The sequence below is a fragment of the Lissotriton vulgaris genome, chromosome 9 (assembly GCF_964263255.1).
Source record: "Lissotriton vulgaris chromosome 9, aLisVul1.2, whole genome shotgun sequence".
Lineage (NCBI taxonomy): Eukaryota > Metazoa > Chordata > Amphibia > Caudata > Salamandridae > Lissotriton > Lissotriton vulgaris.
In genome coordinates this window covers 245240477-245266543 of record NC_141697.1, presented here as the reverse complement: position 1 = coordinate 245266543, position 26067 = coordinate 245240477, and the positions used below count along the sequence as shown (strand labels likewise).

The 26067-nt window shown below is 45.8% G+C and overlaps 1 protein-coding gene across 1 annotated transcript in view; it reads left to right on the top strand.

The window, feature by feature from the left end:
• The first annotated feature begins 1762 nt into the window (after positions 1-1762).
• Positions 1763-26067, top strand: part of STYX (serine/threonine/tyrosine interacting protein) — a 320814-nt gene continuing 296509 nt past the window's right edge. Inside the window, exon 1 of the mRNA XM_086937427.1 lies at positions 1763-2029. Within this exon, the coding sequence (XP_086793553.1) occupies positions 1973-2029 (57 nt within the window). The 5' untranslated portion in view covers positions 1763-1972. The remainder of the gene's footprint in view (positions 2030-26067) is intronic.

Sequence of the window (26067 nt, the reverse complement as noted above, 5' to 3'; positions counted from 1 at the left end):
GGGTAAAAGGATGGATGGATGATGAGGGGAAGATGGATGGATGATGAGGGGAAGGATGGATGGATGATGAGTGGGTGGGTTGAAGGATGGATGGATGGATGATGAGGGGAAGGATGGATGATGAGGGGGTGGATGGATGAGGGGGTGGGTGAAAGGATGGATGATGAGGGGGTGGGTGAAAGGATGGATGATGAGGGGAAGGGTGGATGGATGGATGATGAGGGGAAGGGTGGATGGATGATGAGGGGAAGGGTGGATGGATGGATGATGAGGGGTGCGTGAAAGGATGGATGATTAGGGAATGGATGGATGATGAGGGGGTGGGTAAAAGAATGGATGGATGGATGATGAGGGAAAAGGATGGATGGATGATGAGGGAAAAGGATGGATGGATGATGAGGGGAAGGACGGATGGATGGATGGATGATGGGTAGGTGAAAGGATGGATGGATGGAGAGTCGGTGGGTGAAAGGATGGATGGATGATGAGTGGGTGGGTGAAAGGATGGATGGATGGATGATGAGTGGGTGGGTGAAAGGATGGATGGATGAGTGGGTGGGTGAAAGGATGGATGGATGAGTGGGTGGGTGGATAGTGGGTGGGTGAAAGGATGGATCAGTGGATTGGATGGTGGGTGGGTGAAAGGATGGATCAGTGGGTGGGTGGATGGTGGGTGGGTGGATGGTTGGGTGGATGATGGGTGGGTAGGTGGATGAGTGAAATGATGGATGGATTGATGGATTGATAAGTGCAAGGGTGAATGAATGGACGTATGAGTGAAAGGGTGGATGTAAGGATGGATGAGTGAGTGAAAGGGAGGGTAGACGGACAAAAGGATGAATAGATGTGTGAAGGAGTGAAATGATAGATGGATGAGTGATAGGATCAATGGATGGATTCATGAGTGGATGAGTAGATGGATGGATGAATGGATGGATGGGTGGGTGGATGGATGGATGGAAGGAAGGATGGCTAAGTGAAAGGGTCGATGGAGAGAGAAAGGGAGGATGGATGGATGACTAAAATAGTGGATGGGTGGAAGGATTAGTAAGTGAAAGGTTGGCTGGATTGGTGAAAGGGTAAATGGCTGAATGTATGAGTGAATGGATGGATGGGATAAAGAGTGGATGGATAAGTGTACAGATGGATAGGGTGAAATGGTGGCTGGATGGATGGATGGATAATGGAGATGAGTGAAAGGATGGATGAGGGGATGGATGAATGAAATGATAGATGGAAGGATACATGATGGATAGGTTTGCAAACGGTTGAATATGTTTGGAAATGGCTGGGCTTACTTAAATACTATTGCGCGACCTCTGATGTGTCTGTAAAACGTACCTATTGTCCTGAAGTTTTGTCCTGAATTTTGACCTCCTGTCCTGAATTTGTGTCCTGAATTTTGACCCTTTGTCCTGAATTTTTACACTCACCGTCCTGAATTTGCACCAATGCCAGTTGGTCACCCTATCCACGGTACGGGCCCCAAGTTTACACAGCATCGCTCTTCGTGGGCGATCCCAGGCGTAAAACACCGGACGGGAAGTCCTTAACAATCAGCGTGTGGTACGGTACAAAGACCCAAGAGCCCGAGTGAAGCGTACGACTTGCCGTTGGCAGGTGCTGGAGCCTCGCGGTTTCACTCAAGACTCGGGCGGGGAGACCGGCAGCAACGCACCTAGGCCGATTATGCGAGCATCGCTGCCGCCCAGCGCGGCCTCCGCGGGCTGCCCTCTAGATCCACCCTCCTGTGTCTCTGGCTACGCTGGCCCGGAAGCACAAGTTCCTGGAGCCGGGAGCGCGCGGCTGCGCGTGCCCGCCCGTTGAATAGGAGCAGCATGGCGGCTGAATTAGAATTGCTAGCTGCTCTTGCGCTGGATTACAAGGAACCGTCACCTGTGTTACCGAAATAACCGCTCCGCCGAAGCCAGCCGCCTTTCTTCCACCCTGCACACCAGCCAGGCTCGGGGGCATGGAGAATATGAAGCTTGAATTTCCACCCCTGCCGCGGTTTAAAGAGGACTCGGAGGTAAGAACCCCAGAAGTACTGCCACTAAACGGGGGGTTGCGGGCACTTGTGCATAACTGGCGATGCCTAGGTGTGCTGTGATTACCAAAGGCACAACACTTACTGCGGTGCGCCTTGACGAGCCGGCAACAAGAGGCACAAGCAAGTGGTGGAAACTACCATATATCCTCGGGTATTGATTGACCCGTCACGAGTGACACTTTCATCAGCCATTGAGGTGTGCGTTCTATATTACATATAAGTAGGGGAATGTGCTGGGAGTACTTCAGATCTGTAGGTACTGAGTGATAGTCTTCATATCACAGACACCAGTTTAAAAAAACCTACTGGCTCCACAATTGGTGTAAAGACCTACAAACTTCAGGCTGTGAGGATGCCAGACTTGCAGGTTCTGCGGTGTAAAGCGAGTACCCACGACCACTATGCGGATTCTCAGGAGTGCTGCTGGCCCCCCACCCTGCAGGCTCTGAGACTTGTGGTATATGAAGAGAACCCAAGATCTGCATGCATTAGGGTAGGCTGTAACTAAGACAGATATGCAGCCGGTAGGTATACTATGAGTACCGCAAAGGAGGAGGTTGGGATATTTCCTGTTGGTGCCTTAGACATGCAGCCAAAGAGATCTGCTGCGAGTTCTCCCGTTTTCCGGCCGTGAAGTGTGCTGTCTTACCTACAGAAGTGAAGGGATTAAATGTGCTCGGTACACCAAATATTTAAAAACTGAGATCTGATATAACTCTTTGATCTGCAAGACCTTTTCTGAATAGTGCTTCCAAACGGATCTGTGCTTTAAATAGTTGTGCACGCTGAGCATTTGCAGGTATGTTGCAGTTTGTCTTATGATGCGGACAGACTTTGGGGTCTGCGCTTTCAATGGTCATGCAAACACTGGGATGCGCCCCATTGCCACTTTACTTTCAGGCAATGTATTTTATTAATGGTCTTGAATCTACAAGCGCAAGCCTCAACTGTGACTAGGATTACATACAAACACTATTAGCAGAGTAAAACAATGAAGGTGGGGGGTGTTAACGGGTTAATAACAGCCCAGACTGGCTAAAAAGTGAGTAAACAAACTGCTGAATATTACATTTTCATTAATATATCAATGATTTTTTATTATGAATTGAAAATCAGAGGTCTACATACAAAAAGAAAATCTTAAGACAGTTCATTCAATATAAAATATGTAGAATTCTGAAATACAGAAGGAGCCCAGTCGGTGTTCAACTAAATTCTACATTATGTTAAAATACCCCCACAGACAAGAAAAAGTGCAAATGCGCAATCAATTCAAATAAACATTATGATGCAATACTACAGAGACCTAATAAGTACCGTAAAACAAATAGTGCAACATTTTTACAATACAACACTAATGCAGTCCCTCTATTTGTGCACGCCAAGATTAATACAGTAATTCTGGTTTTATACCATGTAAAGTATTAGAGACCTAAAATGCCTCAAATCTCTAACCAAATACAATTACTATGAAATTAAAAAAATCAAACAATTCCCAAAAACATTTAAACATTGTTTTAAAAAAAATAAAGTAAACATTTTTTGCAGAAACTATTTCTGATGGTGGTACAAAAAGACATTTCCATTCTTCACTTCCGTAGTTATGTTTTACTTTAAAAGCAATGGTCTTAGCAATTTGCGCCGCAATGAATGAAGATAAGGACATAACAAAAAGGACATAATTTAAATCTTGAACCCAGTTTCCAGAAAGATCACAAAACCTCTCCTCCTTGGGTAGTCCCTCCTAGGCTCCAGTAATAATTCGTAACGGAAGCAGATTCAACCTTAAGACCAAAATAGATCTGCACACACCATGGGGGAGGTTCCATAGTACATACGGTTGTGGTTTTTTCCAAATAGTATACAGAAGTGTTATTTCATTCTGAGAACAAAATCCCTTTTCCGGCTCACCTCATGGGTAGATGTTTTTTTGTCACATTTTTTAATGTGAGCTTTGGAAGGAGTGCCGTCTCACTCTGATCAATTTCAAACATATCCAGAGCTTTCATATAGTTTAAACAGAGGGAAATTCTTCCCTCCAAAACAGTAAAATATTTCATCTTTCAATGCAGTTCGGTTGGAACCAGGTTCACAGTTCAGTAAGTTTATCCCCCCCCCCCCCCTTAAAACAGCAGCAATAGCAAACACATTGGTAGAGAGAAGCCGAAATTCAAGTGAAGAGCACATGGTACGGACAAAGAATTCAAATTACAAATTTGGCGCCAGATTCACCTTTCAACCTTCTAAAAAAAAAAGGACCAATGCTGTTCTTCCATTATCTCACAGGCATAGCTCAGCGAAGGCGGAGTCTTAATTTTTATAAACCGCCAATACATGGGTAAAGTGCCTTTGTCCACAACACTTATATAGTCTACATGTGGCTGAGGCTTGATATAGAGCCTTACTTCTACACTGACTGATGTGATCCTTATTTAAGCAATTACTTGTGCAAATTCTACCTAGATATGGGTACAACTACTTTGCTTCCAATTTGTCATTCCCCAGGAACTAGTGAAAACCCTTCTTAACTCTACACTCTGAGATCTAAAAACCATAACTTTACTCTTAAGAATATTTATTTTTAGAAAGTGCTCATCAGCATAGTTTCTTAACTCTGAGCGATGCCTCTGTAGTCCTATCACGGTTAAATCCAGCATAACAACATCATCAGCATAGGGTAGACAGCCAATGCTCCTTGTTCCTAATTTAGACTGGTCTCCCTTAGGCTGACCAACTCTGCAAGGTAGGTCAAGTATGTAAAGGGAAAAAAAGAAGGGGCGCGACTAAGCACACCTGATTTAATATATTGTGTGTATACATATTGTATATCATGTCAATACGCATCCAATTTACAATGTGAGTCCTCCTGTAATCACATGTAATCGTAGATTCCCTAACTTTCCAAGGAGCCAATATTGCTCTTCTGTTCTTCTCAGCCATTGAACATTCAAAGAGAAGGTTGCTATTTACTAGTCACATTTAAAAACCCTGCTCACGTTCTACTTTTCCCACTCCTCGACGTCTATCTAATAGTCATTCCCAACTTCTAAGCTTTTGATTTACACTTTTTTCTGAGAGTAAAATTGCATTTGTAACATCTTCAGAGCCTTGTGGTAAGAGGACTTGGAGCAAAGTATACTAACAAATTCCCAGTATTTCATGTTTTCTTACTGTCCAAAGGCTTTGGAGGCCCAGTTTATTTCGATAGTGACAACAGGGCAGGTCCTAGGACTTTTTGGCCCCGGGCAGAAAGGTAATGTTTAAGGCCCCTTTAATTTGCATACAGTGTGAAATCACAGAAAATGCCGTGTATCAAGGAAGAGAGAGAGGACTAGGTAGCTAGTCCGTATCCCCATGGGTTTATATGTAATCAAAGAGGACTAGCCTATTGTGAACGTTTACAGGACTCAGAACTGTAAGATAAGGGGTGGACCATTAGGTTTTTTCATGAAGCCCTCACCCACCAACCTAGTTGGTGGCCTGCTTCATCATCTGGCCCACCCAGTGACACCGAATGTGTCCCGGGTGTGCTACAACGCCTGATTACAGCGGGGCACGTATATAACTGAGTGTGCAGTGTAGTGACGTGAGATGTGAAGATTAAAATGCTATACAGTGGTCCCAGTACCCAAGGGTGAACTATATTTTAATAACTGGGACTCAGCGTTTAAAAACAAGGCTGGTGGATGTAATGGGAGTACAAATTAGGACCACCTACATCCAGGTGTGGTCTACATGTTTCAGCCAGAGCCTTTAAGTTAAGCTGGCTTTCCTCAGGACCATAACAAAGTGAAAGTGCAATTTAAAACTTAAGTGAGTGTGTAATTAAACTATGTGAAGCCCTCTCTAAGGTGCTATACGTGTGCGAGGGGGATTCCCTCATCAAGCATACCTGGACATACAACATATATGACAGGACGGAACATACAAGAAGAGTCTTAGCATGGTTGCTTATTGTCACAATGATCATGAAAAATTGCTGATTTTAAGTGCAGTGTGGACGGCTTTAAAATGCGGCAAAGGTGTAACAGTACTTGTGGTACTGTTAGCGTGGTAGTTATCGGGAAATATGTACAGATGTGGTGAGCTAGAGAGTGAAAGGGTCACACACAGTCTGTGGTTTGGAGCATATATTGAAAAGTATTCTTACGCTGGCATTTTGCCACGAATGCCCCCAGGAGTGATCCGGCAGAGGTATGACCCTTGAGGGAAAGATGGGACATTAGTGGTGAGCAACCTGCAAGGAAAAAGAGCTTACCCGGGAAAGGTGCGGAGTTCCATGTTACTCACGATATTGGCAGTCAAGACCTGCGGGGGACCTCCGGAGCAGTTGTGGATGTCTGCTGAGAGTTTAAATATACCCAGTTCCATTGCGATCACCTGTTGTTGAGAAAACACTTTAAACAAACTAACCATTGCTGCGTCATGTTCGTATCGCACCTCTGCTGCTGTGAGATGTGATTGATTCACATCTCACGTCATTACACTGCAAACTCCATTACATACCTGCTCCGCTGTAATCAGGCGTCGTAGCACACCCGGGACACATTCGGTGTCACTGGGTGGGCCCGATGATGACGCATGCCACCAAGTAGGTTGGTGGGTGCACGTTTACAGGACTCAGAAGGTGGCGATTGGGTTCCTTTGCCACTGTTTCTAGAAGCTCTTCCCTGTTTTGGTTGCGAGCCCTTTTATTGGTTTTTGTAATGATGGCTCTGGGGTAGCCGCGTTCTTCGAATTTGGCTGCCAGGGTAGTGGACTGTCTCTTGTAATCTGCTAGTTGACTGCAGTTCTTGCGTATTCGTTGGAACTGGCCGTACAGTAGGTTTTCTCTTAGTGGTCTAGGGTGGAAGCTGTCAAACCACAAGAGAGAGTTCCTTGCAGTTGGATTGTAGTAAGTTGTGGTGATCAGGGACCCTTGTTTCACAGTGATGTTGAGATCCAGAAATGCCAGTTCAGTGGAACTTGATGTACTGGTGAACCTGAGATACGGGTCGCGGCTGTTGAGCCAAGTGAGGAATGCAGCCAAGGTGTTCTGGGTACCTTGCCAGATTACAAGAATGTTGTCTATGTATCTGCACCATATTTTTATATTACTGGAGATGGGGTTGGTAATTGACATTATGTGGGCCTGTTCAAAGTGGTGGACATATAGCCTCGCCAAGCTTGGTGCAAAGACACTGCCGATCAATGTTCCGTTGGTCTGTAGGTAATAGGTGCCCTCATATTCAAAGTAGTTCTCTTTGAGTGCTAGGGCCGCGCACTCTAAGATGAAGTGCCTGGGTGTGTGATGTCCAGGGGGTTTGCATAAGGACATCATGATGTACCTGGAGTGTGGCATCTTGTGGGAGTCTAGTGTACAGGCTTTCAATATCCAGACCTTCCAGTAGTTGTGTGGTTCCATCAAAGCTCTCATGTTGGATGATGCTCACTAGATATTTAGTGTCCTTTATGTAGGTAGGGATCTGCTGGACCAAGGGGTTGAGGAAGTAATCGCAGTATCGCGATACGGGTTCCAAGATTGAATTGACCCCGACACTATAGGTAGGCCTGGGGGTGGTGTAACTCCCTTATGTTCTTTGGGTACAATGTAGAAATATGGCACGTTGGCATTTTTGGTGCACAGGTATTTGGCTTCTTGATTGGAGATTTGCTCCAGGTCACTTGCTGTCTTCACCATGGTTTGTATGGTTGATTGCAGTTCAGGGGTGGGGTCCTTATCCAAGCGTTTGTAGTTGCGGGCATCGCTTAGCAGTCTGCGACACTCCTTGTCATAATCGGTCCTGTTCATGAGCACAATCCCACTGCACTTGTCAGCGGGTTTAATGACTAGGGTAGGGTTGTCCTGTAGGCGTCTGATGGTGTCCCAGTCTAGCAAGGTTGTTGTAGTATCCTGTGGGGTTCAGTTTCTCTATGTCTATATATACCGCTTCTTCAAAGGTTGTGATTTCAGACGGTACACTAGTGGGTGGTGGGCCAAATGTGCATTTAGGTCTCGGACCTGTCTCTTTGGGGTTGTTGTTGGTGACGGAATCGTTAGGTATTGTCTTTGAAAAGAAAGCTTTTAGTTTTAGCTTCCTGATGAATTCGGCTAGTACCACACAAAGTTTGAACTTGTCCAGTCTAGTGGTGGGGACGAAGGAAAGACCTTTATCCAGTACTGATTTTTCTTTTTCAGTGAGCGGGGTGCTGGTTAGGTTGAATACCAGTGATCTGCTTGGTTTGGTTATCACTGTTTGCTCGGGCCCGGTTGTTCCTTTGTTTTCTGGCGGGTATGGAGGCTCACTGGGTTGTCCTCTTCTGCCCAGTGTACTTGCTGGTACTGTCTTCTTCTGCCACGTGACTTGCGGCCCTGTCTAAAAAAGGAGGAGGTCTCTGGTTTCTTGGGTAGAAAGGCATAGGGCCTGGTGGGTACAACAGTGGGTAACCGTAGAAGGCATTCTGCATATGTCGGAATGGTTGTGGGCTGTAGATCGGTGCCTGTTGTGGTCCCTGCCACGTTTGGGCCCAGTGTTGTCCCCGACGTCCTCTGCCGCGTTGTCTGATAGAACCGGAGCTGGAGTTACTGGATGCCGAGCTGTTGTCTCCTGACGTGTCACTAGCTCCATCCGTTTTGTTTGGTGGAACATAGTCATCGTCTGCATAGGGGTATATTTTGGAGTAACTACATTTCTTCAAATCTTTTTGGAATTTATTGATCTTTGCTTGAGTCAGGTAGTCTTTGTATTCCCTCTTCTCTTTATTTTGATCATCTAGTCTTTTCTTGTAGGATGTTAATGTGGTTTTGAAGTGGCTCTCCGTGGCTTGGATGTCAATTATCATGGCTTCTGATAGGTGCTTGGCTGATTAATGATAAGCACCAGCCAGTCCCTGGTGCAGTGCCAAGCTATCTGTGCCCAGTCTTTTCTAAAGGTGGCATCGTCCAGAAATATTTTGGCGGCATTGTTTACCAAGAGTCCCCTAGGTGCCGTGTTGGTTCGAAGGTATTGGGTTAAGATGACGCCATGTAGGATAGTTCTTATCCTGTATCAGTGTCTCACAGTTGGTGGTCTGGGCTATAGTGTTTGAGATATTAAAATCTGCCAGGAAGGAGGGGTCAGCTAGTATCTCACTGATATAGTCTTCGCTAAAAGTAAGTCCATGGTTTTCCGCCATGGTGAGATTTAGGTATCTCTCGCAGCTGCGCGATGCCTATATATGCCGCGTATCAAGGAAGAGAGAGAGGACTAGGTAGCTAGTCCGTATCCCCGTGGGTTTATATGTAATCGAAGAGGACTAGCCTATTGTGAAAGTTTACAGGACTCAGAACTGTATGATAAGGGGTGGACCATAAGGTTTTTTCATGAAGCCCTCACCCATCAACCTAGTTGGTGGCATGCTTCATCATCTGGCCCACCCAGTAACACCAAATGTGCCCAGGGTGTGCTACGACACCTGATTACAGCGGAGCAGGTATGTAATGTAATGTAAGTTCCAATTTATAACGCGCGGCAATCGCTCCAAGGAGCATCTAGGCGCCCAGAAAGGACCACCAGGTGTTAGGTAGTTCCTATGCTTACTTGACCGAGACCCGAATTACACTAGGCTTCTGGCAGTCATATCTTGTAGATTAAAGATCCAGGTTTTTAGATGTTTACGGAAATCTATTTCTTTATCCAGTAATCTCAACTGGGGGGGGGAAGAGTATTCCATGCTTTTGCTCCCAGTACCGCCAGGGATTTACCCCCTCGAGTTTTAAGTCTGAAACTTGGGACGGTAAGCAGGTTGGCCGTTGAAGAACGCAGTGCTCTGGTTGGGCAGTATCTGCTGAATTTTTTCCTCAGGTAGGATGGGCCTAAGTTGTGAACAGCTCTAAAAGTAATTAAGAGTACTTTGAACAAAACCCTTTTTGTAATAGGCAGCCAGTGTAATGCCTTAAGGGCTTTGGTTGCAGATGATCTTTTCGGCCATTTTAAAACCAACCTCACAGCTGCATGTTGCACCATCTGAAGTTTGTGTGTGACAGCTTTATTTGTACCAGCGTAGAGGCTATTGCAGTAATCGATGCGTGATGTTACTAGTGCAACCGTAACTGTTTTCTCTGCTTCAAGGGGCAGAAGATCAGAGAACTTTCTCAGTCCCTTTATTACCCCAAAGCACATGCCTGCCACTCTAGCCGCTTGTTGTCTAAAAGACAGGTCAGAGTCAAAATGCACCCCCAGATTACGGGCCAAGTTGGTTGTATGAGGTGGTATTTCAGCTTTTTCTGGCCACCATAATCGTGGGATGAACTCATTATTTGGGCCTATAGGCATGATCTCTGTTTTGCCTGTGTTGCATTTCAGATGGTTTAGACGCATCCATTCAAAGGTGGCCGTTAGGCAACCTTTGAGATTTTCCTCCCAGGCTTGGTTATCCTTATCCATTACCAGGATAAGTTGTGTGTCATCGGCATAGGCTATAGCGTCTATGCCAAATGACGAAATCAATTTTATCAGGGGTGCAGTATAAACATTAAATAGGGTCGGGCTCAGGCTCGAACCCTGCGGGACTCCCGTCAACAGCGCTTTTTCACTGGAGCAGAATTCCCCCAGGGTCACCACTTGCCTCCTGTCACTTAAAAAGTTTCTTATCCACTCAAGCACTGTCCCTGTGACACCAGATGTTATTAGCCGGTCTAATAGGATGGCATGTGAGACCGTGTCGAAGGCCGCCGATAGGTCTAATAAAATCAGGACGGCCTTCTTGCCTTGGTATAGGGCTGAGCGGATAGTTTCTGTGGCGAACAGGAGGGCCGATTCGGTGGAGTGTTGGACCCTGAAACCTGCCTGGTTGGGGTGCCATGCATCACTATCTTCCAAGAAACGAGTAAGTTGTTTATTTACAATTGACTCTGTGACTTTACACAGGGCCGGAAGTAGTGAGATGGGTCGTAGGTTCGACAATGTGGTGGGGTCAGGGAGTTGTTTTTTTTTTGCAGTGGTTTCACCGCTGCCAGTTTCCACTCTGGGGGGACTTTGGCTGTGGACAGTGAGGTGTTGACAATGGCATTTATTATTGGGTTGGCGATGTCCACAATGAGATGTAAGAGTCTAACTGGGCAGGGGTCAAAGGGGGATCCGGATTTTGTTGCCAGAATTCCTCTTTTGGTATCCTCCAGGCTAACTGGAAGGAAAGTTGTCAGCTGCATGGCCCCTTGCCTCACTATATCATCCTCTATTCTGGGCTCTAATATAGGGACATCAAAGTCCTTCGTCAGCCCCTGTACTTTTCCCTCAAAGAAATCTGCGATCTTGTCACAGAGTGCCTGCGAGGGCGGGATATCCTGCGCTAAACATTTAGGTTTGTTAAAGCCGTTGACAATTTTGAATATTTCCTTTTGTTTGCTGCTGGCTGTTTCTATTGCCAACGAGAAGTACCTTTTTTTAGCTTGTTTAATCAGCGCATGATAGGCATTTTTTATCCTTTTGTATTTGCTACGTTCTAGGCTAGAGTAATTTTTCCGCCAGCTTCTTTCAGCTCTTCTGAGCTCCCCTTGTTTATCTTTGAGATCTCGATCGAACCAGGGTGCAGATGTTTTCTTTCTACCCCGCCTCGTTCTGTTTTTTCCCTGCCCAACTGTGCCTTTCAGATCATTCATCCATGTTCTGAAACTGATGGGATTTGCAGGTACTACCAGCTGGGGTCTACAGTTCCTGGCTATAGTTATAAGTTCTGGGTGGGACAGTATCGTTTTCCATTCATCCCTTGTGACCATGCTGTGTTCCTTTTTATAATCGTTTTCTCGGTAAGACATAAGAGGGAACGTAAAAGGAATCAGCATATGGTCAGTCCATATTTGGGGTCTAAGGGGGTTAGTTGTCAAAGCGTCTAGGTTAGTGGCAATGCAATCTATTGTATGCCCTGCCTCATGGGTGGCTAGGGTGTCTCGGATAGTCAGGCCCAAGACCTCCATGGTTTCCCGATAGGAGGCAGCAGGTGTATCGGTTGTGGACTCTAGGTGGATGTTTATGTCACCCATCAGAGTGAAATTAGAATACCTAAGTATCAATGGGCTGAGCACCTCTCCTATGTTACTCAGGAAGCCCGCACAGGGTCCTGGTGGGCGATAGATCAAAGCCCCCGAAAAGGAGAAGTTGTCATTAATTTTAATTATAAAACCCATCCCTTCTGCATCTGTTAACTCTTGCAGTGGTACCGTCGAGCAGCTGAGGGAGTCCCTATATATGATGGCCACTCCTCCACCACGTTGTTCATTCTCTCTATCTACTCTTTGTATACCATATCCAGGGGGCAGGGCATGAACCACATCTGGGGTGCACCAGGGTTTAAGCCATGTCTCCGTAATGAAGAGACAATCTAAGTTGTCATCTATCAATAGGTCCTGGATATGCTGGGCATGCTTCGGTACAGATCTGGCATTTATTAGGGCAGCTTTAAAGCTATCCTGGGGTGTTGAGAAGGCCGAAACCTGGGACCACAGAAAAGTGTGGCGACAGGCCTGGCAGCTCACTGGTCCTGCCCAGTATGAGGGATCAAAATTATTTGAGTCACAACAGGGCTTTGTTTGTAAGGCCAGCAGGTCTTGTCTATCATAGCGCCTGGGTATGACATTTTTTACAGGGTCCCTGGCCCTGCGCCCGGCCTGTGCGCGGACGGGCGCAGACGGGCTGGACTCTGGCTTGACTCCGGCGTGAATGCGGCGCGTCCGCTGCGCGGAGTCATAGCCGTCTATTTTTATAGTCTCTAGCCCTACCCAAAATGGCCGCCGCCGTTTTCCTTCGGTGTCCCGGCAAGACCGCCCTAAACTGGCCGTTTGCTCTGGGGGGAGGCTGATGTGCTGTCCGTGCAGCGCGGGATTCGGGGGGTTCAGGAGGTAATTTTAAACAAAGTTATGCCTCCACCCTCAATAGGTGGAGACACGCGCTGCGTTAAATCCGCGCGCTGTGCAGGGGGGGGATAGGACACAGAGGAGGTGATATTACACAAAAGTATCTTAAAATCAAGTCAAAGCATCTGCCCGGCTCAAGCCTCAGGCATCAAGTGGCATAGTATGTAACTGAGTGTGCAGTGTAGTGAAGTGAGCTGTGAAGATTAAAATGCTTACAATCACAGCAGCAGAGGCGCGATACGAACATGACGCAGCAATGGTTAGTCTGTCTTCAGTGTTCTCTCAACAACAGGTGATCGCAATGGAACCGGGTATATTTAAACACTCAGCAGACATCCACAACTCCTCCGGAGGTCGATGACTGCACTACAGGTCCCCCGCAGGTCTTGACCGCCAATACCGTGAGTAACATGGAACTCCGCACCTTTCCCGGGTAAGCTCTTTTTCCTTGCAGGTCGCTCACTTCTACTGGCCCATCTTTCCCTCTAGGGTCATACCTATGCCGGATCACTCCTGGGGGCATTCGCGGCAAAACGCCAGAGTAAGAATACTTTTCAGTATATGCTCCAAACCACAGACTGTGTGTGAGGCTTTCGCTCTCTAGCTCACCACACCTGTACATATAGCCCGATAACTATCACGCTAACAGTACCACCAGTACTGTTACACCTTTGCCGCATTTTATAGCCGCCAATACCGTGAGTAACATGGAACTCCGCACCTTTCCCGGGTAAGCTCTTTTTCCTTGCAGGTCGCTCACTTCTACTGGCCCATCTTTCCCTCTAGGGTCATACCTATGCTGGATCACTCCTGGGGGCATTCGCGGCAAAACGCCAGCGTAAGAATACTTTTCAATATATGCTCCAAACCACAGACTGTGTGTGAGGCTTTCGCTCTCTAGGTCACCACACCTGTACATATAGCCCGATAACTATCTCACTAACAGTACCACCAGTACTGTTACACCTTTGCCGCATTTTATAGCCGTCCACACTGCACTTAAAATTGGCAATTTTTCATGATCATTGTGACAATAAGCAACCCTGCTAAGACTCTCTTCTTGTATGTTCCGTCCTGTCATATATGTTGTATGTCCAGGTATGCTTGGTGGGGGAATCCCCCTCGCACACGTATAGCACTTTAGTGAGTGCTTCACATAGTTAATTACACACTCACTTAAGTTTTAAATTGCACTTTCACTTTGTTACGGTCCTGAGGAAAGCCAGCTAAACTTAAAGGCTCTGGCTGAAACATGTAGACCACACCTTGATGTAGGAGGTCCTACATTTGTACTCCCATTACATCCACCAGCCTTGTTTTTAAACGCTAACAGAGGCCCAGTTATTAAAATATAGTTCACCCTTGGGTACTGGGAACACTGTATAGCATTTTAATCTTCACATCTCACGTCACTACACTGCAAACTCAGTTACATATCTGCTCCGCTGTAATCGGGTGTCGTAGCACACCCGGGACACATTTGGTGTCACTGGGTGGGCCCGATGATGAAGTATGCCACCAAGTAGGTTGGTGGGTGAGGGCTTCATGAAAAAACCTAATGGCCCACCCCTTATCATACAGTTCTGAGTACTTTAAACGTTCACAATAGGCTGGTCTTCTTTGATTACGTATAAATCACAGAAAATGACATCAAAGGAAGTGCCATCAATTGGCTGTAGTTGAGACTTTGCTAGAAGCAACTTTCTTGGTGCAGTTATCAGTAAAACATAAATATTAACACTAACACAATAAGCACATGTATTTCACATTTCAATTAACTGGAAATACATTATATTGGTCACACTTGATGGAAAGGTTTGGCGTAGGTCTCTCCAAAACCTATAAGTTCAATGAACTGTTAACCACTTGTTTCCAGATTAGTGCATTCCATATGTATATGTGTATGCAGTATTTATATTGTGCAAACCAGGCCGAAAAGCTGCTAAGCACTGTACAGGGGCAAAGACACAGTCAACATGTGATAGGAGGAGTAGAAGCAGAGGTGGCTTCTCCGTTATAGCGGAGGAACGTCACCCCATTGAAATGCCCCCAGAGATGGAAAAATAAAATGGTAATTAGGTTAATTCATTACCATTTTATTTTTCATCACACCACCCCGAACGGAATGTCAGTACTGTGGTGGGGCCGTTGATGAATGACAGCAGGGAGGATGGTGGGCTGCCTTTTGCGCATGTCTCTTCGGCCGGCCGTCTTGCAACAGATAGGCCCACATGCTCACTTTAAACCTCTCTAACACAGCTGTGTTAAGACAGCTGGGTTAGACAAAGCAAAAGTCTCCAGTGCTCTTGTGAGCGCTGTTAGAGGCTGCTCCCACCAATTCTGGCACTGCTCTGACACTGAGAGCAGCGCCAGGTTTGGTTATAAGAGTTAGCTGGGGCCCTGGAGTTACTCTGGAAGAAAACCAGAGTTGGACGACGCAGCAGCAACCACAGTAAGTATATTATTAATTTTATTTACTTAATTTTTTTGATCTTATAAAAACATCCACCCATATGCCTGCCCCTCCACTCGCCGAAGTTTGAGAAGCCACTGAGTAGATGGTTTGTAGATAGTGATTGCATCATGATTTAGGTTCTTAAAAAAGTGGAGTATTCGCTGTTTCCTAAATTGGAGCAGGCATCGGGCAGTCCGAATGGAAATGGGAACAGCATTCCAGATCCTTGGGGCATAGATAGGAAATGCCTTTTCTCTTGGTTTTTCCTCCTCCTCCTCCGCGTGCAAACTTAACAAAAAGCTGCAGAGCACTGTACAGGGTTAGTGACCAGCATAAAGTCAAGGAGTGATGTAAAAGGTAGCTGGTTTGTTGGCTGTTAATCAAAAAACAAACAGGGAGAGTAGGGTCAAAGGGAAAGGATTTTTAGAGACCTACTACTGGTTCAGAACCCCAGTAAACATACATAAATAACAAACAAGAACCTAGGAGCTCTATGAGCCAAGCAATTGGCTGGCTAAACTGTCAAGTCTATCTTTATGACAGTTGGTGCTAAAGTCACTTTAGCACCAACTGTCATAAAGACAGACTTGACAGTTTAGCCAGCCAATTGCTTGGCTCATAGACCTCCTAGGTTCTTGTTTGTTAGCTGTTAATACATTGTGATCGCTTTGCAGATAATGCAGCTGAGCTTGAAGATGGTGTTGACTGGCAAGGAGGACCTGTGAAGTTCCATCACTGTGTTAGGATGTGGTCCTATTTGTTCATGCCCTAGTGATGTGTGCTAGAGCTTGTAGACTGCCCTTGGAGTTGGAGCTATTGACATTGTAATTGAGAATGCCTGTTATTCAATTGTTCTGAAAACCTGCAACCAGTGCATAAACATGCACTTTGTACGTATAGTCCTTGCTAACGAAAAGCAAGGCTGGCAGTAAAACAGACTGCCAGCCTTGCTTCTTAGAAGTACAAAGTGCTTGTTTACGCACAGTTTGTTTTCAAACACATAAATAAAAGGCATTGTCATTTACAATGCCAATAGCTCAAACACTCCCAAATGCGAGACCTATTGCAGTGCAAATGCTTGTTAGTGTAGTAGGGGGCCTTGCAATGAGCGCCCCCTGCGAGTTTTCCACGCAGTATGCTCTGCCTGTCAGCCAGGCCACAAAGCTGCAGGTCGTGTTTGGGGCTGGGCCTGGAATACGGGCCATGCTTCGCGTTGTGGGGGAGGGTGGTTTCCAGGCGGGACTGTCAGTGTTTGCTGCCTGCGCTATTCAGAAAGAAAAGAAGCTGTTGCCAGGCAGGGTCAGAGTTCAGGTTTACCTGCCTTGCCGAAAAGTTTGCCCGCAATGCCAATGAAAGAATAGAGCTATATGGGTGGAGACTTTGGAGCGGGGAATATGTAGTAATGAAGACTCTGTCCGGTTCCATGGTAAACTCAGGATGGTATTTATTAAGATAAATGGTTCAGGATAAAGTTACATAGAGCCCCACCAGGAGCAACCCTCTGCTGCTCAGCCTATTCTCCCAACTGAGAAACTCCACTCACCCAACATTCCACAACATCATCCATAATACTGTGCAAAAGTAACTTTGTACAGGGGATAAAACATTTTCAAAGTGTCTCTTTGGAACCACTGACTTCCTGATGTTATGTATGTCACGTTCCAGTATAAATAACAAGTTAGGCCGCTTTCTTCGGCGGAGTGCCCTTGGCTTAACCCTCAGGGGTTGAAGAGCGTGACAAGGTTTTATGTGTGATTTCACCCTAACTCCGTGTCTTTGACCTAAAGAATGCAATGTATGGAGCAGAGACAGTGGGTGTCCGCTGTACTTTACCCCATTGATAAACACATGCGTTCCCCTTAAATCTGTGTGGCTGTTGTTTAGGTGGTATTAAAATATGTACCCTGGGTTAGGCAAGAACTATGGACTATATCGCTTATAAATACACGGAAGAGGGCAGTTCCAAATCTCCACTGTATGAGATAGCAGATGCATTTTCAAAAGCGGACAACCCTGCGCCAGTTCCAGTTGGCAGTTTACAAATGGTTTCCATTTGTTGACTTGTTTGTATTTGGGCCTCTAGTGCACCTTTACGGGCAAAAATGTAGTTGTCTGTTAGAATTGTTTATTGGTGTTTCATTGTACCTGTTGGTTTTAAATCGTGCCTGTGTTATATCTCTTTGATTCATTCCTCGCAGTGGGACTTCCCTCTGTATCAGGCGTTTGGCTGTAAATTGATCAGGTGAACAGGCCTGGATCAGAGCTTCCTAGTGGGGATGCAGTTTGGTGTCCGCTTCCGTAGATACTTTAGCCCTTTACCTTTCTCGAGTTTTGCACAGTGTCGTGGACTTTGAACGTGTTAATTACTGTCACTGGAAGCCTTGAAGTGACTTTAGGGTCAGTTTGACGTGGTTCAAGTAAGAAACTGTAGGAAGAGGCCGCCCGGCCTTACAAGAGAAGCCAATGGAATTCCGAAGCCCCAGCATTCACAAGGAGGTCGCTGCGCGGCGGGAGTCAGGCCCGGAAGCATCAACTTCGTATCAGGCAAATCTCCCAAAGGCTGTTTGGGCTGTAATACGTATAGGGTTTGGAAAGCGTCAAGCAAAGCCCTGAGAGGCAAATGGGGCTGGGCCTCTGGAATAATCATGTAGCTGGGGATGTGCCAACCTCGCATAAGAAGAGTCTCCAAAGGGCCTGAAGGACCACGTTTATCAGACAGTGGCAGGATGGTGTCTCTGAAAGGTTTGTAGGGTTGTGCCTCTGATAGGCAGGGACTGGGCGTCTGAAAGGCTGGTAGGGCAGGGTGCATGATGTAGGGTGTAGATAATCCTAGCATGGAAAGGTCGCCTTGTCATTCCCTCCTCCTGAGGAGCGATGGTGTCCTCTGATGTCACATGTCTGTTATGTAAGTACTTCTCATGTAACCTATAACAAAAGCTGTGAGCACGTCATGGGTCGGTTTCATTGAGGACGCTACGGGGGCCAACATGCCAGGAAAGGATTATCAAGAGGACAGATTCAAAAAGTTGTTAGAAGGGAGATTGTGTTCGATTCACTCTGGATCTCTCGATCCAGTGGGTAAACCATATCAAAGGCACTCGATGCCCTCTTCTTGTTCACGTTCCAAGTCATTCATGGGCGGAAACTATTTGAGGGATTTAATGTTTTTGAATCGCGCTATGTCACCGCGCAGACTGAAGTCGTTTTTCTGGCCCGTGAACAGCTTACACCAGGGCATTATTCTCATTTTCCCAACCAGATGGGTGCAGTGTCTGTCTTTTACCACGCATGCGTTGGTTTAGAACCCCAAAGGCCTTCAGTTTCTGTTGAGTTAGGTACCCAGAGTATTCCCTTGTTGCAGGCAAGAGACTCACTTGGTGGCAGAGAAATAAACTGGTTACATTAACCATTGGCACAGTGTGGGCTTCCACAGCAAGAGTCTGTGCCTACCAGCAGCTGCTCCCATTCATAAAAGCAGGAGAAACACTGTCTCTCCCTTGGTGAAACATAGGGAATTATTAACAGGGCTCGCCTTTTTCAGAAGCCATACACCAAACGCATCTTCTCTTTAGTGATTAAGATCCCTGTGGCCTTTATGCTTGACGTCTGTTTAGTCATTACCAAGTACTCGTACACGAATGGAGTGGGAGTTAAGGGGAAAATGAGCCCCTAGGGAGATGGCTGGATGTTGCCTAACGGCTAGAAGGTTCGAGTCTTGGCAGGGACACTAGAGACGCAGCACGCTTGACGAGCAACAGACGATGGGTGGGCGGGGCCTAAGGGAGACTGGGCGTGCACCAACCCCTCTTCCAAAGAAGCCCGACAGAAAACCATCGACAATAGATCTCGCAAGCGAGCAGCGCAGGTGCTGCAACGCAGGCAAAACCTAAAAAGGAAGAGGGAGACGGGGAAACAGTGACCAAGTGAACAAGCAATTGAAATGCAATAGGTCTCGCATAAGGAAAGTTTGAGCTATTGGTATTGTAAATGACACATTTTTTATTTATGTGTTGGTTTTGAAAATAGCTAAATTAATAGCTTTGTCATTTACAATGCCAATAGTTTTAACTTTCGCAAATGTGACCCCTATAGCATTTGTAATGCAATATGTGTTGTATTTACGTGACTTAGATTTATTGATATTGCAAATAACAATGGCTTTTCATTTTTTAAATAAATAATACTTAAATTAAAGTTATTGTAACTTAGTATGGCAATAGCTTAAACTTTTGTAAATAACTTTTGTGAATATTATGTTCAGTTTGGACTGGTGGAGTACAAGAGGGAGGAGGGAGGTTACATGAGAGGGTGCGTGGGTGGGTAAAACAATTGACAGTATGAGGTGAAAGTTAAAAGTTGTGCATGGGGTTGTGCACTGTTGTATAATGGTGCACGGAGATGTGCACTGTGATAAATGCGCATAAACCTGTGACGAAGCTGAGATTGCTGTGCACGTCCGAGCCTTTGTTGTTGAGCCTTGTGTTTAGTGTCCTACTTTACAGGATGCGTGCGAGGGCGTTACATGCAGTGAACCACGGCAATGCAGGACACGAGGGAGGAGGGAGGGGACATGAGGGAGGTTGCGTGGGTGGGTAAAACAATTGACTGTATGAGGTGAAAGTGAAAAGTTGTGCATGGGGTTGTGCACTGTTTTATAATGGTGCACGGAGAGGTGCACTGTTGTGTGCACAGTGATATCCTGCTATATCCCAGATCTGTGCTGAATCTGTCCCTGCTGCTGCTGACTGTGCCCCGTTCAGAGTCGACAAAGCCATGATCCGTGGTGGGGGCGCCCCCACCACAACAAGCACAAGTGAACACAGTCCCTCATATCTTGCAAAACACCTGAATGTCAAAAATGTCAGCCACTTTACTTCACTAATAGGCAACACTTTCATTACTTTCATTCTGGTGCCGGAGCACATTTTGTGCTCAGTCAAACGTTGTAAGCATTTCTTCTACAACGTAAAGAGTTGGGACATAATTTTGAGAGCAGGGGCACTAAACAGACACGTGTCAGATGAACTGCGTGGTTTCTAGCTTTCGGGTTGAACGACTGGGGGGGGGTTAAATAAACGAGGCTGCGCTCCAATCTCTGGATATCACTGTTCTCTCGGCCAAGGTACTCATGCAGTCGTCGGTGCAGGGGAGCGCAGCTTCTCCACAGCGGTTCGTGTGGCTGGCACTGCAAAAGGGAAAGGGAAGGGTGATAACCGGGGTCTCACAGAAATGCCAGACTGCGTGGGCGCTACCAACGCGCAGGGGTGTGCGGGTGTGTTTATTGCCTCCCTTCGCTCCTTTGTTTATTAGTAACTAGCAGCCCATCCCGACGTTGTCTGGGTATGAATTGCTGCCGGCCAGTAGTATATCGTTTTGTAGGATTTCGTTTTGATAGCATTTCTTATCTGTGACAGGCCTGTGAAACGCTCCGATTCACAGTGCACTGCTGATGCACTTAAGAGTGCGCGTTTAGTAGTGTGTGAACTCGAGTTTTCCTACTTTATTTTTCCTTGCAATATTATATAGTGCGAACTCGACAACATGGCATGAGCACAATTTACATTACAGAAGAACACATTCATTTGTGGTAGGCACGGGGAGACAAAGCGATTTGCCTAGAATCACAGGATGTTGAGCTGATGCCTAGATTCGAACGTAGCTCCCCAAATCTAAAGTTCGCAATTCTAGAACTTGCAGCGGGAGGTGTGTCTAAAAGTGTGTCGGTGCTGGCCATCAATGAGAGAGACCTGTGCATTTTTCAAATCGGTGGTTATAAAATATGAGTATGTTGCTGGAGATGTGGGCCGCCGTGCCACCAATGTACTTACCGGGAGAGGGTAAACACCCATTATTCCGCAACTTTCTTTCCGCATACCATCACTCCGCATACTTTCATTACGAAAGTACCATGACTCCGCAATGCCATTATAATGCATGGCATTACATTTTATGCTTTTACCACGCATACATTTACAACGAAATTCGTTGTAAATACATGAATGGTAAAAGCATGTTTTTTTTTTTTAAATGTTTGGATAAGGTAAGTATGGGTAAAGGGGTATATGTTTTGGGGTACTGAGTTATTTGCTTTGGGGTGTTTGGGTATTTTAAGGGTTCAGATATAGTTTGGGTTATGGGGTACAAGGGTAGTTTTTGGGTTTAGGTATGGGTTTTGGGGTACAGGGGTATGTTTAGGGTTCAGGGCTAGGTTTGGGTTTTGGGGTATTTTTAGGGTTCAGGGATAGGTTTGGGGGTACAGGAGTATTTTAAGGGTTCAGGGCTAGGTTTGGGGTACAGGGGTATTTTTAGCGTTCAGGGTAAGTTTTGGGGTACGGGGTATTTTAGGGTTCAGGGGTAGGTTTGGGTTTTGGGGTACAGGGTTATTTTTATGGTTCAGGGCTAGGTTTGGGTTTTAGGGTACAGGGTTTTTTTAGGGTTCAGGGGTAGGTTTGGGGGTACAGGGGTATTTTAAGGATTCAGGGCTAGGTTTGGGTTTTGGGGTACAGGGGTATTTTAGAGTTCAGGGGTAGGTTTGGGTTTTGGGGTACAGGGCTATTTTTAGGGTTCAGGGGTAGGTTTGGGTTTTGAGGTGCAGGGGTATTTATAGGGTTCAGGGCTAGGTTTGGGTTTTGGGGTACAGGGGTTTTTTAGGGTTAGGTTTGGGTTTTGGGGTACAGGGTATATTTATAGGGTTAAGATGGGTTAGTGTTTAAGGGTGTTGGGATATTTTAAGGAGTAAGGGTGGGTTATGATTATGGGGTGCAGGGGTATTTAAAGGGAGCAGGGTGGACACCCGGAGCTGGAATGTACAGAACCTGGGAAGAAAAAACAATGAAATATTGGGCAAAACGCTCGCTTTTTTCCCCCGTAATCCTGCGCCGCGCACACGCCCCCAGCACACGATATGAGACATGGCATGAAGGGCGGAACGTACCACACGCCCCCAGGGTTTGTCACGCCCCCAGCAAACTCCCACAGCACAACGCAGACACGCCCACAAGAGACTACTTTGCTGGCACAGTTCTTTTACCTTTTAAATGTATATGGTGGGCGTCTGCATAGCCTTTGTCCTTTTGCTGCAAATGCCCTTTCCAACGCTGTATTGGGTGTTGTGATTGGTGCTGTGGTTCCTGAGATTACCCGCCTCAAAGGTTTGGGCTCTCTCTTTATTATATTAGTATAGATTTGCGTCCACCGCTGACAATAGTTGGACTTTGCGGCTCATACGGAAAAAGGCAATCTAAGAATGGAAATAGAAGACGGAGGCTATGGCACAGTAAATTGAAACCCATACTTGGTTGGTCTAGTCCTATCTCTGTTTCCAATCTTCTTTGAGGCGTCAGTGCTAGGAAACGCACGCATATGAAGGACGAGCTTCACCCAAGTTCGAAACAAATTCAGGTTAAAGGAACCAGGAAGGGGCCCGGGTGAAGACCAGCGGCTAGCACTGCCGAGACTGACCTGCTGGCTGCCGAGGGAGAGAAAGACACGCGGAAAGAGCCCGATGAGTGGGGGGGGGAGGGGGGAATGTGTGTGTGTGTGTGTGCGCGCGCGTGTGTCTGTTTGTGTGTGTGTGTGCGCTCGCGTGTGTGTTTCTGTGTGTATGTGTTATCCACTTCCTGGCAATGTAGCACAGGAGATGTGCACGGCGTGTGGGTGAACGTGCGTGCTCACATGGGAGATTCACCTGCGCGTGCCCATCCCCTGTCTCATATTCTCAGGAAGTGAGTAGCAAAAGATACTTCGCTGGACGCAGTGCTTCGCACTGCTTACACCAGCTCGACCCAAAAATCAGGGATGAAAACAACCTGCAAAAGTGAGGTAAGTAGACTTAATGTGTTTCTTTTGGTTAAAAAAAAAGGTGGTATTCCTAGTTTTTTGCCTTAAGCACCACCCTTAGGGCACTACTTCCAAGCAATGTAAAATTACAACTTTTCAACCCTTTTTAAGTCTGTCTTGACAGCATTGCTGTCGCCAAATGTAATGTGAGCAACCTAAAAATAATTTTTTAAAGAACTTTCAGGAGTACTACAGAGAGGGGCTATAGCCCCAGCCACATTTTGGTAGCCAAGAGTGTATGTTTTGATTGGCTAGAAGTTGTGTGATTTCACAGAGAGAAGAGCTTTCTCTAAATATAGCTGAGGTTATTTTGTTTATTTATCCAGCTGCCTGAGCAAGCAGAAGTATTTCTGCTTGAGCTTCAATTTTACCTTTCTGAGGCATACATGACACTTTAATGCTGTGTCTTAGATAATTTGCAGTGTTTGGTTTTCTCTGGCAACAGTCCAGGTGAGAGGAGGCCATTCATAAGGAATGTATTGTAGTCCTATCATCTTCCCTTTCCATCAGTAACTTTAGACTTCAAGGTGCAGTTTTGCATTTGACAGCAGTATGAGATGCCGAGGGCTACTGTCATCTACATGCTTTTAGGTTTGGCTTGACTGTGTGACCTTATGTGGTCAATAAAAAATAACTTTTAGAATACTACAGTACAGTATTTGATTGGGCCAGATGTGTGTGCTTCCGCTAAAGACAGCTTCAATTGTACTCTCATTTTTTGCAAAGCCTATGCTACAGAAGAAAGGAGTTGGTTATGGCGGCAAGGCGATGATCATGGTTATAAGCCTAATTTTGTTTGTTATGATAAAGCCTCTAGGCCTGACACGTTTATTCTCTAAAGCATATGTTAAAGTCAATAGGCATTTTAGTGTGGGTTGTTATACTCTATATTAAAGCTCACAAATATGTATTTTGTTACACTGTATCTCGCAGATTACCACAGTAGGCAATGTGTTTGCTGTGGGTTACCCCATATGAGAAATCTTGGATTAGGAAGAGTTGCTCCATGAGAATCCGTAAAAAGCCTTTCTAGGAGAGATAGTTTTTAGGTTAGCCCATTGTAATTTTGCATACCTCTCTAATTTTAGGACTGTGTGTCTGTTAATTGCGTTGTGGAGAAGCTTGCCCTCAAACTGTAGGCCTGAGTTGGTTATGGTGACAAGCTATAAGCCTAAGTGGAGCACTCTGATATGGTATGTCCACTGCCATAGGCCTGGACTCCTTAATATGAAACATTATAGCAATAATCTGTAAAATGAAAAGTAACCAATGGCAATTTAATGGATCAAGAAATACATTGACAAAATTCTTTTTTTTTTTATATAAAACATATAGCAGCACGGTGAGTGTTTCTGTTTTCCCCAAAACTTTTCTCTTGAAATATGCAGTTGCTAATTACATGTCACTCACTTTTCTACTAGTGCACTTGCCTTCTTTTTGACTCTGGTCAAGATGAGGCAAGTGCACTAGTAGTTTACTTTTTAAGTCTCGCTGGCGTTGCAGCGCGAAGCGCTGCCGCCAACGAGACTTATAGCTGCCGTGTTTGCCTCCAATGGATACTGACCTGGAGACAGACCTGTGCACGAGCCGATTCTAGTATGGGCACGAGCCGACTCAGGTCTGTGAACGCGCTTCTAGCTTTGCAGGGCCGCCACTGGCAGGAGCCGCAGGGAACGCCAACGTGCACGCTCACGGCGTCACGCTCATGCCCTCCCGCGTCTCTTAGGCTGTTCTCCGCTCCAGGCCGATTTGTTTCAGGTTTGCCGTTTTGTAATGTTTTTATTACTGTTTGTCTTCGCTCTGCGTCTGGGCGACAGGCACACAACCCATGCAGTCGGAAGGGCTGCACACTAATCAGTCATTTTGATTGCGTTGCAATTAGTCACTATCACTTGCTTTGCTTATTTTGCCTGGAGTTGATCTTACCCTATAGAAGCTTTAAAACCGCCCGGTTCTGGAGACGTCAGAGATCCGTTATTTTATTCTTCGATGCTTTTTGGTCTCTGACAATTTGCGCTCAGCGCTCAAATGACTTCCAGGCAGTCCTACAGGGGAGGCTCAGAGTGGTAAGGAATGCGCTGGGAAGTGTGTGTTTAACTTCAGGAAGAATTGTGATGCTGCCAGGGTTAAAGGAAAAAAGAAAAAAAAACGTTTTCAAACTAAACACAACTTTTAGATCAAGCATAACGGAAAAAAAAGACTCGGGTTCGACTTTTAGGATGGCCTTACATTATAGGAGGACGAGCCACTGAAAGGTTGAGCCAGGCTCGTTCTTTTTAGTTGCAGCAGTGCTTTTGTTTGCGGGCAGTCTGTGTTGTTGATTGCATGTGTTTTTTTACTTCAACTGCAGCTCCCTGTTGCGTTGCTGCTTGCCTCCTCCAGCTACCTCACTTGGTGTATTTATGCAGCACAGCTGTATCACCTTGTGGCTATCACGTTAATATCTAATTCCCCCTTCACTGTCACACATTCATTCAAGCTGCTACGTCATTTCAACATCACAGGAGACGAAATCACCACTATAAACCATTCACTAACCACATATTTCACAGCAGAGAACTGAGGCTGTGAGGTTTTTGTTACTGGAAAAATCTCCCTGTGTGGGGTTTATCATTTCTGCACTCAAAGCTGCGATATTTCATATGCAACCCTCTTGGGCGCCACTGCAGCAGTTTGTCAGTGACGTCCAATTCAACTCCAAGGTTTCCCCCAGTTCCGGTTTAAGACACTTTTCAAAAATTGATGGGGTCGAGCTTCTTAACAAATTTCAGGTCAATAAAACATAAAAGCAAACGTTTTAATGCTATTGTGAATAAAAAAGGGATTCAAAAGAACCAACTAGCACTATGCACA